Raw genomic sequence first — 16,684 nt, 5'->3', positions numbered from 1 at the left:
GGAATGGGCAAATCCAAGCACAGAAGGTCTGTTGTGAGTCCCGCCTCCCTGCCGGACTTCCCGCCCCTGTCGCCTGCGGGCGGGCTGGTCCAGAGGCTGGTTGTGATACCCTTAGGGTGGAGAAAACGGCCCTCGCAGCCTCTCACTTCCGGGCCCCCGCCGGAAAGGCAACTCCTCAGCTAGTCAGCGCTTTGCGCTCCTTCCGGCGTTCTGCGTGCAGCCCTGGAGACGGGATGGGCGAATCCAAACACGGAGGGGTGCGAGATCCCCCTAGGCGGAAGCTAGATTCGAGCGTCCCGCTCTGTTTCATTGCTTCCCCCCCCGTACGTGGGCCTGTGGACCTATTCCGAGGCGGAGGCTGCGAAGTGCGCACCCGCGGGAGCGGTCAAGTGTACTAGCTGTTTCTACAGACCAAGTTATCAGGTGTGTGGCGGTGGCGGTTTTAGTAGCCACAAGTCGGGGTTCGTGTCTCCCTCAGCAGATACAGAAGACAGCGCAGGCTTGGGGGGCCTTTGCTCCTTATGTCCATGAACTTAGTGCTTTCTGTGAGCCCTGCTTTGCGCTAGCATTAAACTAAAATCCATACGGCTTTGTCTGGGCACACAGGACATCTCTTCCAGGACCTAATTGCCAGGGCATACGGGGTGATTGGGCTGCTCTTGTTTCTCCGCTTGGGAGATGCGCTTTATGGACGCCACTTCTTAAAACCCAGAGCGAGCTGCATGTTGACCGTCCCGGAGCGCTTCCTCGGCTCCCAGCCAGCGTTGCCGCGGACGGAGGGAGGTAATGGCAGGAGCTAGGTCGCTGGCGGCATGCTGTCTGGGGAACGGGCAGTGGGTGATACGTAGCTACTTTGAGCCTGCAGTTAAGCGAGAAGGACCTGTAGAGTGCTTAGCATAGTGCCTGCAGTCCTTTGTATCCCAGGGAAAGGTTGATTTCCTGGCCGTTCACAAAGTTAAGTGTGCATCAAAGACACCAGAGTGTATGTATTAACAAGTTTCTGGGTCCTACCTCCGGCGTTTCTGATTCTGGAGATCTGGGGCGGAGGTGAGAATTTGCATTTCTCTTCTCCCAGGTGCTGCTGATGTTGCGGTAGCCTGTGATCTTGACATAGGTGGGAATGATTGAGGGGAGGGAGAGTTCCAGTCTTGACCCGTACACTCGCATCACCTGGTCTGTATCAGTTAGTTGAATGCAGGGCATGCCCCCTGTGATTTAAAGGCTTCATTTGCACTCGTGTGATTTGCTCTGCTTTCTGACTTTTCAGACGCTTCTTAGGTTAAAAGAGACTCCATTTTTTTCGAAAACGAGGAAGATTACACTATGGTTTCTGGGAAAGGACTCTTGCATGAGAAAACTATTTTTTAAAGTTAGGAAGTGATGACTATGAAGGTCAGGAGAGTGGTTACTGAGGGATGAGAAGGGATTGGAATGAGATAGACTTATCCAGGGCCCCGCAAGGTGCCATTTCCTCACGTGGGTGGTGAGTACCTGTGTCTTTTTTTTTTTTTTTAAGACACAGTCTTCACTTTGTAGCCTTTGGTAAAGTGCGTTGGCGTCAAAGCTCACAGCAACCTCAAACTATTTGGGCTTAAGCGAATTATCCCGATACAGCCGCCCGATACAACGCCTGGCTTTTTTTTTTTTTTTTTTTAAGAGGACGTCTCATTCTGGCTCAGGCTGGTCTCCAACTCGTGAGCTCAAGCTGTTAGGCCTAGTGGGCCTAGGCCAGTGGTTCTCAACCTTCCTAATGCTGTGACCCTTTGATACAGTTCCTCATGTTGTGGTGACCCCCAACCATAAAATTATTTTTGTTTTTTCTTCATATCTGTCATTTTGCTACTGTTATGAATTGTAATGTAAATATCTGATATGCAGGATGTATTTAGGCGACCTCTGTGAAAGGGTCATTTGACCCACAGGTTGAGAACTGCTGGTCTAGGCTAACGCAGAAAGGTGTCAGGCCTAGGCTATAATGGAAAGATACTTGTTAATTCCTGGCAAATTTCCGGACTGCAAGCTTTCAAAAAAAAAAAAAAATAACTATAGTTCACTCCCAAGATAGATGGAAAAGTACTAATTAATTTCTTGTTTCTAGTTCACTCCATGTTTCTTGCTTGGCTAACTCCCTGGGAAACAGACTGGGAGGTACCAACTGTTCCCAGACTGACTTTTAAACAATACCCAGGTGGGGAAGTACTGAAACTAAGATGTATGACAGATGACTAACTGCAAAATTCTGCTTCTGTAAAATGCTTGCTTGCTACCCTACCTGGATACACCTGGACAGCCTGCGTGCCAACCAGGATGCAGACCAAGCCTTAAAAACCCAACCCCTTAAGCACTTGGGGCTGCTCTCAGAAACCCCATGTTGGGATACTGAGGCAGTTGCCGGCTGGCTCATCAATAAAAGGACGACTCTTTAAATATTAACTTGTTTGGCAGTATGGTATTTGTGGAACTCTTGGGCATAATAAAGCTGTCCACCCACCTCGGCCTCTCGGAGTGCTGGGATTACAGGCGTGAGCCATCTCACCTGGCATATATTTGTCTGTCTTATAATAATTTATTAAACTGTATATTTCATGGGATTTTGTGTTTTACGATTAAAAGGTAACGTTTAAATGCATGTTTGGAAGACTTTAATGGGGAACATCATGGAATGAGAGAAAATCTTAAAGTCATGCATGGAATTTCAGAATTGAAAGATAACATCCTCTGACTTTTTTTTTTTTTTTTTTTTTTTTGAGACAGTATTTCTGTGCCACTAGGGCCGAAATCCATTGGTGTGATCATAGTTCACTGCAACTTCAAACTCTTGGGGTCAGTGGATCCTCCTGCCTCAGCCTCCCCACATAGCGAGGATTACAGACCTGACACACCATGCTCTGCCTCTAATTATTGTTTTACTGTAAGGAAATTGAGCCCCACAGAGAAGTGCTTGTTAATTTCAAAATGCAGTTTCTGGTCAGATGTAGCTGCTAAGTAGAGGTTGAGGAAATAAATTTGGCCTGAATGAAACTCAAAATTTAAAGATTTTAATTTTTCCCCCCTGTGGGCTAAACCCTTATTTTCAAAATATCAGTTACTCATACCAAATAAAAACATTTCATCATCTTGTTTTAATGTACCCTAATAGAGCCAATTTGTGAACATTTCATTAAGGCTCCTGACTTTAATAGCTTTTCTATCTTAACATATTGTCAGTTTGATCTTATTTTGGTTATATTCCTATGTTGACTTCTTGCCATGTCAATATAGATGTATCTGAGGACTGAGGATTGGTTCTTTTTATTAACGTATTTTCTTTTTGAGACAGAGTCTTGCTTTGTCGCCCTCAGTAGAGTGTGGTGTCACAGCTCACAGCAACCTCCAGCTCTTGGGCTTAGGCAATTCTCTTGCCTCAGCCTCCCAAGTACCTGGGACTTAGGTGCCTGCCACAACACCCGGCTATTTTTTTTTTTTTTTTTTTTGTTGTTGTTGTTGCGGTTTGTCTGGGGCTGGGTTTGAACCTACCACCCTCGATATATGGGGCCAGTGCCCTACCCACTGAGCCACAGGTGCTTCCCGTGCAGTAAGTCTTAATTTCATTGGAAGATGGAATCATAGAATTGGTGTTACTGCTAGATTCTTAGAACACTGATACCAGAACAGGTGTCAGCAAATTACTATTGCTTGCATGGTTTTTAATTTTTTAATAATTTAGAAATACTATTAAAAGAATTATATTTTGAGTATGTGAAAAATGTATGAAATGTAAATTTTATTGTCCGTAAGTTTGTAATGGAACACAGACATGCCCCTTGTCTGTGGCTGCTTTATTGGTTCAATAGCAGACTTAAGTAGTTGCAACTACTATTTAAGGCTTGGGAAGCCTAAAATGTTTACTGCCTAAAATTTCACAGAAAAATGTTCAATTCTTAGAACAATTTTTTTCAGCTATATGTAGCCAGTTTTATTAAGTTATTTTTAAGTCTTAACATTTTCAAATTTTGGTAAACTACAAATAATATACACATCTTACGGTTTTTAAGGATACAGTTAGAGTTACATTGTTCTGTGCCAATCTCAAACTCTTTTGTTTTTGCAAAACTGTAACTAACCCATTAAATAACTCCTGTTTCCCCTTGCGCCTGCGGGCCACCCCCCAACCCACCATTCTACTTCCTGTCTCTAATTTCACTAATTTAGGCATCTCATAAATGTGGAGTCATATAGTATTTATCTTTTTGTGACTGGCTTATTTAACTTAATGTTAAAAGTTCATCCATATTATAGCGTGCATCAACGTTTCTTTTTAAGGCTTAATATTCCTGTGTGTATACATATATATTAATACACATATGCTACATTTTTCTTATCCATTGATCTGTTGATGGACACTTAGATTGCTTCCATCTTTGGCCTTTTGTGAATAATTCTTCGCTGAACATGGGTATACAAAGATCTTCTTGAGACTTCCTGCTTCCAATGCTTTTGGTTACATACCCAGAAGTGAAATTGCTGGATCCTATGATAGTTCTAGCTGCACTCCTTTCTTCAAGAATATGCAAGAGATCTAATTTCTCGGCATTTTCCAGATGTTTGTTGTTTTTTTTTTTTTGTTTCTATTTTTATAGTAGCCATGAGTGTAAGAGAGTAGCTCATTGTGGTTTTGATTTGCTCCCCCCCCAACATTAGGAATGCTGAGTTTCTTTTCATGTGCTATGACAAATTGTGTATTTTCTTTGGAAAAATGTCTGATCAAATCCTTTGCTCATTTTTGAGGTGGGCTGTTTTTTGTTGCTGGGCTGTAGGGATTCTTTATACAGTCTAGACATTAATCTCTTAATGGATTTGATTTGTCAGTGTTTTCTCATTGCCTTTCCACTCTGTCAATAGTGCCCTTTAATGCACAGAAATTTTAAATTTTAATGTAGTCCAGTTTATTTTTATTTTTTGCTTGCGCTTTTGGTGTCAAGCTTATATCCTTCTTTAGAAAAAGTAAATTTTAGGGCGGCGCCTGTGGCTCAGTCGGTAAGGCGCCTGCCCCATATACCGAGGGTGGCGGGATCAAACCTGGCCCCGGCTGAACTGTAACCAAAAAAAAAGAAAAAGAAAATTTTAAATAATTGAATGCTTTTGGCATTGCAAAGTGCTCTAAAATCTGAAACTTTGAGGACCAATATGATGCTCAAAGGAAATGTTCATGAAACATTTTGAATTTGGAATGTTCAACTGATAAGTATGATGAAAATATTCAAAAATCCAAACATCTAAAATCTGAAACACATTTGGTCCCAAGCATTGTGTATAAGGGGCATGAAACCTGTATATTTACCCCGTGGTGCGTTCATTACTGCTATTGAATGCCAGTATGTTTTCATCAACCCCTAAAGAAACCTTATATCCATTAAGTTACTGCTTTTTTTTTTTTTTTTTTTTAAGAGTTTGTTTCAAAGAGATTTTGCTATGGGTTCTGACTTGTTGGAGATTACATGAAGTACAGACTTCTTTTTTTTTTTTTTTTTTTTTTGTAGAGACAGAGTTTCACCTCATGGCCCTTGGTAGAGTGCCATGGCATCACACAGCTCACAGCAACCTCCAACTCCTGGGCTTAAGCGATTCTCTTGCCTCAGCCTCCCGGGTAGCTGGGACTACAGGCGCCCGCCACAACGCCCGGCTATTTTTTGGTTGCAGTTCAGCCGGGGCCGGGTTTGAACCCACCACCCTCGGTATATGGGGCCGGCGCCCTACTCACTGAGCCAGAGGCACCACCCTGAAGCACAGACTTCTTAAAGAGGATATTTTATGGCTTGGATAATTTCTGAGAAAATTTTCTTTCTTTACAAATTTTTGAATTTAAATTAGTCAAATGGAAAGGGTAGCAGAAGTAAATTTATATTTTTCTCTCGGCTTTATTAAGATGTGATCCACGAACAATTATATATATTTGGGGGGTACGACATACATGAATACCCATGTGTATTGTGAGTTTTGGGGAAGTCTTTGGTAGTCACCATGTATAAATCTCCCCAAGAGATGTTCCTGTATGAAAGATTGATCTTAGATAGTAAATACTTTGCTTATATGGTTGTACATTTGTTTAAGACATTAATTCCAGTGCTTTTCTTCAGTTCTAAATAAAAATCTAGTCTGATAAAAGATGACATCAAGGGCAGCACCTGTGGCTCAGTGGGGGTACGGTGCCAGCCCCATATACCAAGGGTGGCAGTTTCAAACCCGGCCCCGGCCAAACTGCAACAAAAAATAGCCAGGCATTGTGGTGGGTGCCTGTAGTCCCAGCTACTCAGGAGGCTGAGACAAGAGAAATCCCTAAGCCTAGGCGTTGGAGGTTGCTGTGAGCTGTGACACTACAGCACTCTGAGGGCGATAAAGTGAGACTCTATCTAAAAAAGTAAAAAATAAAAAAAGCACATCAAATGAAAATTAATGGGTTATGTTGGCCAAGGAAATGAACTAATTTAACTGCTTATACCTTAGATGAAGGATGAAGTACTTGGTTAAAAAAGAAAATCTTTATTTAGAACAAGGGTTGAAAAACTTTTCCTATAGGGATAGAGAGTAATATCTTAAGGTTTGTGCAATCCATAGAGTGTCACAATTCAACTCTGCCACTGTAATCTGACAGCAGCTGTAGGCGATATATAAATGAATGTGGCTGTGTTCCAATTACACTTAAGCAAACAGGAGGCATGATTTGACATATGAACCAGTATTTTTCTGACCTGACTTTGAAATGAGTGATATTTGGATTGACTTTTACAATATGGAAATATTATCATTCCATTATTTGTTTGCACAGTAAAGTGTTTTCATATTTCCTCCTTTCCCTCCCTTTCCTCCCTTCTCTCCCTCTCCTCCCTCCCTCCAGGTTGAGTGCAGTGGTATCATCATAGCTCACTGCATCACCTGGCGCCCGTGCTCAAGTGATCCACCTGCCTCAGCCTCCCAAGGAGCTGGGACTACAGGTGTGTGTCATGATGCCTGGTTAATTTTTCTGTTATATTTTTAGTAGAGATGGGGTCTTAACTCTTGCTCAGGCTGGTCTCAAACTCCAGAGCTCAAATGATCCTCCTACCTCAGCTTCCAGAGTGCTGGGATTATAGGTGTGAGCCACTGTGCCTAGCCCATACGTATTCATTTGCTTCTCATAATTTGTAAGGTTTAGGTGGAGCATATATTATCTTGTTAAACAGATGTTGTGCTTGCCGTTGTAACAGAAGTAAGATAATGAAATCTAATCTGGCTAAAATCTAATTCATACCTTGATTTTATTACATGTGTTTGAAATGTTTTCACTATTATTTAAAAATCTTTTTGATAGCAAGTTGAATATTGGTTTGTGAATTCTTTATTTTTTTCCTTAGCGTTGTTCATCCTACAAAAAGATCGACATTAGTATCCAATACTTGTAAGTGAATTTTCTGCATTTATAGAATTATTAGATTTATTTATATATTGAATATTGTAGGCTAATTATCCTAGGCTAATTAATTACCCATTTGGCTTGCATTTAAAGGGTCATTTTGGTTTACTTTTTAGGAGCTAGAGATGCTATTTTATCGTCCATGAGAAGTTGGCCCAGAGATGGAAAACTTTATTCTCTATGAGGAGATTGGCAGAGGAAGCAAGACTGTTGTCTATAAGGGGAGAAGGAAGGGAACAATCAATTTCGTAGCTATTCTTTGTACTGATAAGTGCAAAAGACCTGAAATAACAAACTGGGTAAGTGAAGTGTGTCTCCATCCATCCGGGAAAGACAGCTACAATCAGGTAGAAAAGGTAGCATGAACACGGAAGGCACTGAATTTGTGATATCAAGTGCCACATTTTCAATCTGAAATGGGTGACTTCCTGTTGGTTCAGAGCTGTCAGGCTTGAATAATGACTAATAAACATTTAAATATTCACTACCTTAGGTGTTTTTGTTCAGTCAGTGAAACCATATTCTAATCGAATTGTTTACTTTTAAAATTTAGTGTGTGAATATGAAGCTTTCCAAGGAAGGACATTGTGTGAGAGTGACTTGGTTTTGAAGTAGTTGCATCACTTTACAGTTGAAGCGTCTGAAAAAAAATCCTAAATACATATAATATTTACTTTAATGACTTTTAAGTGTACAACTCAGTGGTAAGTACATTCATATTGCTGTCCAACCATCATCACCATCTATCACCAGAACTTTTTTTATCTAGTAAAACTGAAACTTTATACCCACTAACTCTACATATGCCTCCATGCCTTTTTTTTTTTTTTTTTGTAGAAATGAGTTTTTGCTATGTTGCTCAGGCTAGTCCATCTTATCCTTCTGTGGGGAAGGGGCTGTGAGGCAGCAGGGCCCCACCGCCTGGGTAGGCAGTCAGGGAACGACCTCCCCCCAGATGCTTCTCCTCCTCTAACATCAAGCGTCTTTTCACCTACCAGAAATCAAGTAGCCCATGCATACTTTCCTTATTATTGGGCAAGCCACACAGCTTTTCCTTCTTACAGTTAGTTTTTACCCCAGGTATTAAGATTAACCCTTTTTTTGTTGTTGTTGTTGCAGTTTTTGGCCAGGGCTGGGTTTGAACCCACCACCTCTGGCATATGGGGCCGGTGCCTTACTCCTTTGAGCCACCGGTGCCACCCAAGATTTACCTTGTTAAAGATACTTTTTTTTTTTATTTTTTTTGAGACAGAGTCTCACTATGTCACCCTAGGTAGAGTGCTATGGTGTTACAGCTCGCAGCAACCTCAAACTCTTGGCCTTAAGTGATTCTCTTGCCTCAGCCTCTCAAGTAGCTGGGACTACAGTGCCCTCCACAACACCCGGCATCAGTTTTTTTTTTTTTTTTGTTGTGGCAGTTCGGCTGGGGCTGGGTTTGAACCTGCCACCCTCGGTATATGGGGCTGGCGCCTTACCAACTGAGCTATAGATGCCACCCTCCCCCTGATTTTTGAGTGTTTACTTTGTATTCTACTTTGCTAAATATGTTTCAGTTCTGACAATATTTTTATAGAATCTGTGGGCTTTTCTACATATAAAATTAATTATACCTTTAGTAATCAGATAATTTTACTTCTTCCTTTATGACTTGGATGCCATTTCTCTTTTTCTTGCCTAATTGCTTTAGCTAGGACTTCTTCCAGTACTGTGCTGACCAGACATGGTGAAAGCAGGCATTCTTGGCTAGTTCATTATCTCAGAGAAAAAGCATCAGTCTTTCAAAATTGCATATATTTGCTTTGGATTTTTCCTATATGACTTTCATTATGTTGGGATAGTTTCTTTCTGCTTCTAGTTTGTGGAGTGTTGAATTTTGCCAAGTGCTTTTTCTGCATTGACTGAGATGGTTATGTGGATTTTTTTCTTTCATTCTTTTAATCTCATGTATTACTTTTTTTGGTATCTTGAATCATGTTTGTGCTTCAGGAATAAATCTTATTTGATCATTTACCGGTTACTTAGTTAGGTGTTTCTCAGTAGATGTAATGATTTTTAGGAAGTTATTTATTTTTTTTAAATAAATTAAAGCACTACTGTGTATTTTTCCTTTTTCTTTTTCTTTTTTTCTTTTTTTTTTTGGAGACTGGGTAGAGTACTGTGGCATCACAGCTCACAGCAATCTCCAACTTCTGGGCTCAAGCGATTCTCCTGCCTCAGCTTCCCAAGTAGCTGGGACTACAGGTGCTCACCACAACGCCTGGCTATTTTTTGGTTGCAGCTGTCATTGTTATTTGATGGGCCCTGGCTGGATTCGAACCCACCAGCTCAGGTGTATGTGGCTGGTGCCTTAGCTGCTTGAGCCACAGGCGCCGAGCCTGTGTATTTTTCTTATAACAAGGAAAATTTCAGATACATATGTACATTTTCTTTTTTTTTATTAAGTCATTTGTACATGGATCATAAATACATTTATGCCATTATGGGATTCAATGTGTTGATTATTTGTACAAATTGGAGTTCTTAAATCCTACTAATCAACATAGCCTTCACCTCATTTACCCAATTACAGCGTTAAGGCTGTTCTACACCTGATCCAACTTATACTCGCAATATGCTCCATCGGTGTGGTCCCCCTACCAACCCTCTATCGACCCACCCCTCTCCTTCCCTTTCCCTCCTTCATCCTAGGCTATAGTTGTCTTTCATTTTTCATATGCAAGTGTGAGTGATTATAAATTGGTTTCACAGTATTACTGAGTACATTGGATTTTTTTTTCCATTCCATTCATGTAAACATAAAAGAGGTACTTTGGATATTTTTCCAGTTCCATTCATGTAAACATAAAAGGTAAAGTCTCCATTTTTTTAATGCTGCATAGTATTCCATGGTATATATATACCATAATTTATTAATCCATTCATGGGTCAATGGGCACTTGGGCTTCTTCCATGACTTGGCAATTATGAATTGAGTTGCAGTGAACAATCTGGTACAAATATCTTTATTGCCAAATGATTTTTGGTCCTTTGGATATACACCTAGAAGAGGAATTGCATGGTCAAATGGCAGGTGTACATTTAAATCCCTGAGTATTCTCCAAACTTCCTTCCAAAAGGAACATACTAGCTTGCATTCCCACCAGCAGTGCAGAAGTGTTCCCTTTTCTCCACATCCACGCCAACATTTGGGGGTTTTGTGATGTGGGCTACTCTTACTGGAGTTAGATGGTATCTCAGAGTGGTTTTGGTTTGCATTTCTCTGATTAAAGATGATGAGCATTTTTTTCATGTGTCTGTAGGCCATGCACCTGTCTTCTTCAGAGAAGCTTCTGTTCATGTCTTGCCCACAATGAAATGAGATCACTTGTTTTTTTCTTAGTAATAAGTTTGAGTTCTCTGTGGATTCTGGTTATTAGGCCTATTAAGACATGAAACTATAAAAATTCTTAGAGAAAGTGCAGGAGAAACACTTGAAAAAATTGGCCTGGGAGAATACTTTGAGGAGGACACCCTGGGCAATTGAAGCCACATCAAAAATACATGACTGGGATCTGATCAAATTCAAAAGCTTCTGCACTGCCAAGAACACACTAAGTAAAGCAAATAGCCTTCAGAATGGGAGAGGATTTTTGCAAAAAATTATTTTTTAGAGTGATTACTGGTGTTTTTACAGGTCCGTCTCATCCATGAAATTAAACACAAGAATATTGTAACTTTTCACGAATGGTATGAAACCAGCAATCATCTCTGGCTAGTCGTAGAACTCTGCACAGGTAAGAGAGTGTGTAAGAAGTACTATGAGGGTGGTGTCTGTGGCTCAAAGGAGTAGGGTGCTGGCCCCATATGCCAGAGGCGGCGGGTTCAAACCCAGCCCCGGCCAAAAGCTACAAAAGAAGAAAAAAAAGAAGTGCTATGAATGTAGCTACCTTTTGTACTATTGATAAAACATACAGTGTAAGTTTTGTTAATTTCATCTTCTATTACAAATATTAGTAGTGTTGATATTATTTGCTATCTTAACTTGAAAATCAATTATTGGTATTAGGGTGAAGAGCAAAGGTGTTTCATGAGAGGAAAAATTATGTAAAACTCAATTTGAAGTTGACTGTTATAGGTATTAATAAAAAACTTACATAAAAATTTACAAATATCTTAAAGTAATTTATCAACCAAATTTCTCTAATAAATGAAAAACATTTTAAGTTAACTAGATCAATTAGCTAACAAATTTGTAAAGTGATTTTTTTTTTATGAAAAGGATCCTTTATACAAACTTAAGTAATGTGGAAAAGTACTAAGGTGAACCAACAACTAACACCACGTGGTGATAATTAGTGGTAACATACTATTGCTCCATGCAACTTTCTAGGACTATATGGGAGAAGGTAACTAAACACATAGATATCTGGGGCCTTTAGTTTCAACATTTTAACAGTTTAACCAGGGAGAGGGGGGTGAGGGGCGGGTGTGGTCACTCATACCAGTAATCCTAGCACTCTGGGAGGCCAAGGTGGGCAGATCACTCGCGCTCAGGAGTTCCAGACTAGACTGAGCAAGAGCTAGATCCTCACCCTGAGACCCCGTCTCTACTAAAAATGGAAAAATTAGCCAACTGGTGTAATGGGTGTCTGTAGTCCCAGCTACTTGGGTGGCTGACGCAGGGGGTTACTTAAGCTCAGGAATTTGAGATTGCTATGAGCTAGGCTGAAGCCACCATACTCTAGTCTGGGCAATAGAATGATAATCTGTCTAAAAAAAAAGTTTAACGGGGGAAAAAAGTAATTACTACTACTCTTAGTATATTTTTATTTATACATTAATAATAAGGAATTATTAAATATTAAAACATTGTGATTATTACTTTATGAACCTAACTTACTGAATTAGAATAAGTATGGTAAGTCTTATAAATTCTGATACTTACCATAAGTATCAGAATTTATAAGACTTAATCATAAAAGAGGTTAAGAATAAGTACTTATTAGAATAAGTACGGTAAGTCTTATAAATTCTAATACTGTAAGTATAAAAGAGGTTGTTTAGATTAGTAACTTATTTGCATTTTATTTTTCTGATTCAATAGGAAAAGATAATCGTTGCATTATTTCCACAGATGGACATACTTTTTTTTTTTTTTTTTTGAGACAGAGCAGGGTAGAGTGCTATGGCATCACAGCTCACAGCAACCTCCAGTTCCTGGGCTTAAGCGATTCTCTTGCCTTAGCCTCCCAAGTAGCTGGGACTACAGGTGTCTGCCACAATACCCAGCTATTTTTTGGTTGGCAGGCCTGGGCTGGATTTGAACCCACCAGCTCTTGTGTATGTGGCTGGGCCTTAGCCACTTGAGCTACAGGCGCCGAGCCGCACAAATGGACATACTTAAGGTTATCAGGGGACACTTCTAGTATTACTTTGTGCTTCAGCTATTGTTTCTGATCCCTGACCAAGTGCAATATCCTAACTGAAGTATGTGTAAGTTTGTAATGGTTTCTCATCCATCACAACAAAATAAATAAAACTCCAAGTACCTCTTATTTCCATCATAGTAATTCTGATTGAACTTTCAGATGCTGGCAGAGACTTCACTTTTTCTGAACTTTGCTGTTACAATCTTGACCCTTAAAAAAAGTTTGTTTCAGGTACTCCAGTGGTAGTGATATGTAGTATAATGGGACTTTGGAAGAATATTCACAGTGGCCTGCCTTTTGTCTTTTAACTCATCTATGTGCACACTAGAGGTTGTGATCGTTTAACTGTTAGCAAAGTTAAAATGTGAGGTGACTTTGCACATGAGTGAACAAGATTATGTTTGTATAGTGTGATTTAAGTGCATAGTTTCGTGTTACTGTTATCTTTAACACTAATTTTTGCAGCTGTTCATTCACTGAAGGATCTGGGGTGACTGTTCTTTCATTCTACCTGTTTACTTCTTACCAATCTTTCACGTGTCAGGCGAATGTGATAACCACTACGCTATGGAAACCCTCTTACCAATCTTTCAGACAGAGCACGTCCTCTCCTACAGCTGGCTATGGAGTGAAGGGCAGACTTCTGTTGCAATGCTTGGACCACTGTGTTGGCTCACATGTGTTTTTCCTCTGTCAGACTGTCAGGGTTTACTGTTTAATCACTTTTTTGATGCTCAGTACCTCTTGCAGATAATCTGGTATTGGTGGGTTGAAATGGGTGATTTAAATTAACTTCTTGCAGGTGGTTCCTTAGAAACTGTTATTGCTCAAGATGAAAACCTCCCAGAAGATGTTGTGAGAGAATTTGGGATTGACCTGATAACTGGATTACATCATCTTCATAAACTTGGCATTCTCTTTTGTGACATTTCTCCTGGGAAGGTAATTTATGAAAATTTTGATTTCCTATTGACTACGGCCTCAGTTTAGAGTGTTTTCTCGAGTGTTTTCATTTTTAGATAAACTTTTGTCAGAACATCTTAAAATTTTATGTTAACCTTTTTAAATAAAAGGAAATAGTACTGTATTTTAGCTGCCTATTTAAGTAGCTTTTTGCATGGGAAGCCTCTTCCTTCAGAGCTCTTCAAGTATTTATTGCTGCTAAGGCATATTGTAAATGATGAGTCCAATAGGTTTATAAGGCTCTCTTAGCTCTTAAATCATAGTACATACTTATGAATGATTATTTTAGTTTGATAGTGGTATTTTGTGGCTGTTTATGTATGAGTCCTCATATTACAGATCAAATATTTTTTCTTTTGTTAAAATTAATAACCATACCTAATTTTCTATAATTACTTCAAGTGTAGTAGAGACATGAGACGTGCTTAGTTTCTGAGTTTTACAAGTTGTGTGATTATGGGCAAGTTACCCTGCTTCTCTTTGCCTTAGTTTCCTTGTCTGTGAAATGGAGATAGGTACTCTCAGGTTGGTTGTGAGAATTACATATTGTTTTATTTATTTATTTTTTGTAGAGATAAAGTGTCACTTTATTGGCCTCGGTAGAGTGCTGTGGTGTCACAGCTCACAGCAACCTCCAACTCCTGGGCTTAGGTGATTCTCTTGCCTCAGCCTCTTGAGTAGCTGGGACTACAAGTGCCCGCCACAACTCCTAGCTATTTTTTTGTTGTTGCAGTTTGAACCCACCACCCTCAGTATATGGGGCTGGTGCCCTACCCGCTGAGCCACAGGTGTTGCCTGAATTACATATTATTTTTAGGTTAAGTTTCTAGGGCATTTTCTGGTAGGTAATGTGCTCACATTAATGGCATCTATTACGGTCTTTACAAGTCTGTACTCATAGAAATTGTATACATTATTGGTCTGAGTTTTTACTTTTCCTTTATGTGAATGAAATGAAAAGTTGAATATTTCATTTTCAAACTTTATTTTTGTGGCCCATCCATATCAGAAGATGATTAAACCTAAAGAAAATGCTATGAAAACCCTGTGAAAGAACACAGGTTCTTGTTTGAAATATTCAGATACCTCAACTTTGCAGCCCTCTCAACTGCCATTTTAGTGCTGACAGCCGCCATATGTAAATACCTGGGTGTGGCTGTGTTTCTATAACTTTATTTATGGACATTGGAATTTGAGTTTCATGTAATTTTCACCTGTCAAGAAATGTTTTTTCCCCGAACCATTTAGTAATGTAAAAACCACTCTTAGCTCATAGATTTATAAAAATAGGCAGTGGCTGGGATTTGGCCCAGAGGCTGTGGTTTGCCAAAGACTGCGTGGGAGTTCTCTAATGAGTTTATTATCAGCTGTTATGATCTAAGGAATTCAGGAGGCTTTGTCATGTAGCCTGTGTTCTAAAATGGGTTGGCAAAGATTGGGCGAGATTTCCATTTCTGTAAATAAACTTGTATTGCAACAAAGTGGCACCCTTTCATTATGTGGGTGTTTGCTGTTATGTAACAGCAGTGGAATTAAGTAGTCAGGACAAAGGCTGTAGGGATTGCAAAGTCTAAAATGTTTACTAGCTGGCTCTTTAAAAAAAAAAAAAGTTGCTGACTCCTGCCAGTGCTTCTCACAGTGTATTCTGTGGATTGGCAGCATCAGCATTACCTGGGATTTGTTAGAAATGCAGGCTCTTGGGCCCCTCCCCAGACCTACTGAGTCAGAAACTCTGGAGGTAGTAACTATAAGTAGTCTGTGTTTTGATAAGTCCTCCAGGAGGTTCTGATATGCTCAGATAACTTTAAAAGCCATTGTTGTAGACCAACAAACATCCTTAGTATTTGTAACTAAAAGTTAAGGGTTAACTTCAAATTGCCTTATAAAAATCACAAAGCCACCTGACCCGTGGGAACTGCTGGGAAATACTTTTAATGATTCTAGAGAAAATGATAAAACTAATGGAACACTGGTTCTTGGCATGGTTTCAACAATCAATAGATAACTTCTAGGCAGAAATTATATTAACAGACCGAGCTCTTATCACATGCTAGTAACTGTTATAAGCTTTTGCACGTACACCTTCAATTCATCCTTACAGCAGTCTGAAGTTACTGTTTTTGTTCCATATAACTGAAGAGTTATTGTTTTTCCAATTTTATAGGTGAAGAAGCTGAATATTAGAAAGGTTAAATGAATTTATTAGTCAGGTAGCAAGTAAGTACTGGACTTGGGGTTAAAAACCAGGTTTCTAACTTAAAAACCCTAGTTTTAACCCCACATTATCTTCCTCTCTTGAATAAACACCTCAGGCAGGTGGGTTTTCAAATCCTTTTTTAGTTGTCATTGAAGGTTGGAGAGTATAGATTGTTCTGTTTACATTCTTTATCTTTTCCAAAAGACTGAGGTTTTCTTTCATGTCAGGTATATTTTTCTTTAGCTTTTTTTTTTTTTTTAAAAGACAGTCTCACTTTGTTCCCCAGGCTGGAGTAGCATGGTAGCATCATAGCTCACAGCAATCTTGGTTTCTTGGGTTCAAGAGATCTTCCTGTCTCAGCCTCCTGAGCAGCTGGGACTACAGGCATCCACCATAATGCCTGGCTTGTCTTTTCTATTTTTAGTAGAGATGGGGGGTCTTGCTCTTGCTCAGGCTGATCTTGAACTCCCGAGCTCAGGCGATCCAGCCCCTTTGACCTCCCAGAGTGGTAAGATATAGGTGTGAACCACTGTGTGAGTAACTTTAGCTGCTTAAAAAAAAAAAATTACAAGCACTTATTTTCCTGAGTTGTGATGGAACACAAAGTCAATGCTCAAAAATTCTTTAAAAATTTTTTTTCTTTTTTTCTTTTTTTTTTTTTTTTTGAGATACGATTTCTTTTTGTTT

The 16,684-nt window shown here is 39.6% G+C and overlaps 1 protein-coding gene across 4 annotated transcripts in view; it reads left to right on the top strand.

The window, feature by feature from the left end:
* Positions 1-328: 328 nt before the first annotated feature.
* The window catches only part of ULK4 (unc-51 like kinase 4), a 663,197-nt gene continuing 646,841 nt past the window's right edge, over positions 329-16,684 (top strand). The window contains exons 1-6 of one of the 4 annotated variants that reach the window (XM_053600785.1): positions 388-423; positions 6,875-6,971; positions 7,371-7,414; positions 7,546-7,728; positions 11,103-11,202; positions 13,640-13,779. In XM_053600785.1, coding sequence (XP_053456760.1) covers positions 7,591-7,728; positions 11,103-11,202; positions 13,640-13,779 — 378 coding nt within the window. In that variant the 5' untranslated portion in view covers positions 388-423; positions 6,875-6,971; positions 7,371-7,414; positions 7,546-7,590. Of the gene's footprint in view, positions 424-6,874; positions 6,972-7,370; positions 7,415-7,545; positions 7,729-7,982; positions 8,134-11,102; positions 11,203-13,639; positions 13,780-16,684 lie in introns of those variants that run through there. The other 3 variants (XM_053600786.1, XM_053600787.1, XM_053600788.1) reach the window with 3 other exon arrangements.

The sequence above is a fragment of the Nycticebus coucang genome, chromosome 8 (assembly GCF_027406575.1).
Source record: "Nycticebus coucang isolate mNycCou1 chromosome 8, mNycCou1.pri, whole genome shotgun sequence".
NCBI classification, from domain to species: domain Eukaryota; kingdom Metazoa; phylum Chordata; class Mammalia; order Primates; family Lorisidae; genus Nycticebus; species Nycticebus coucang.
This window is presented reverse-complemented; position numbering and strand designations above follow the sequence as displayed.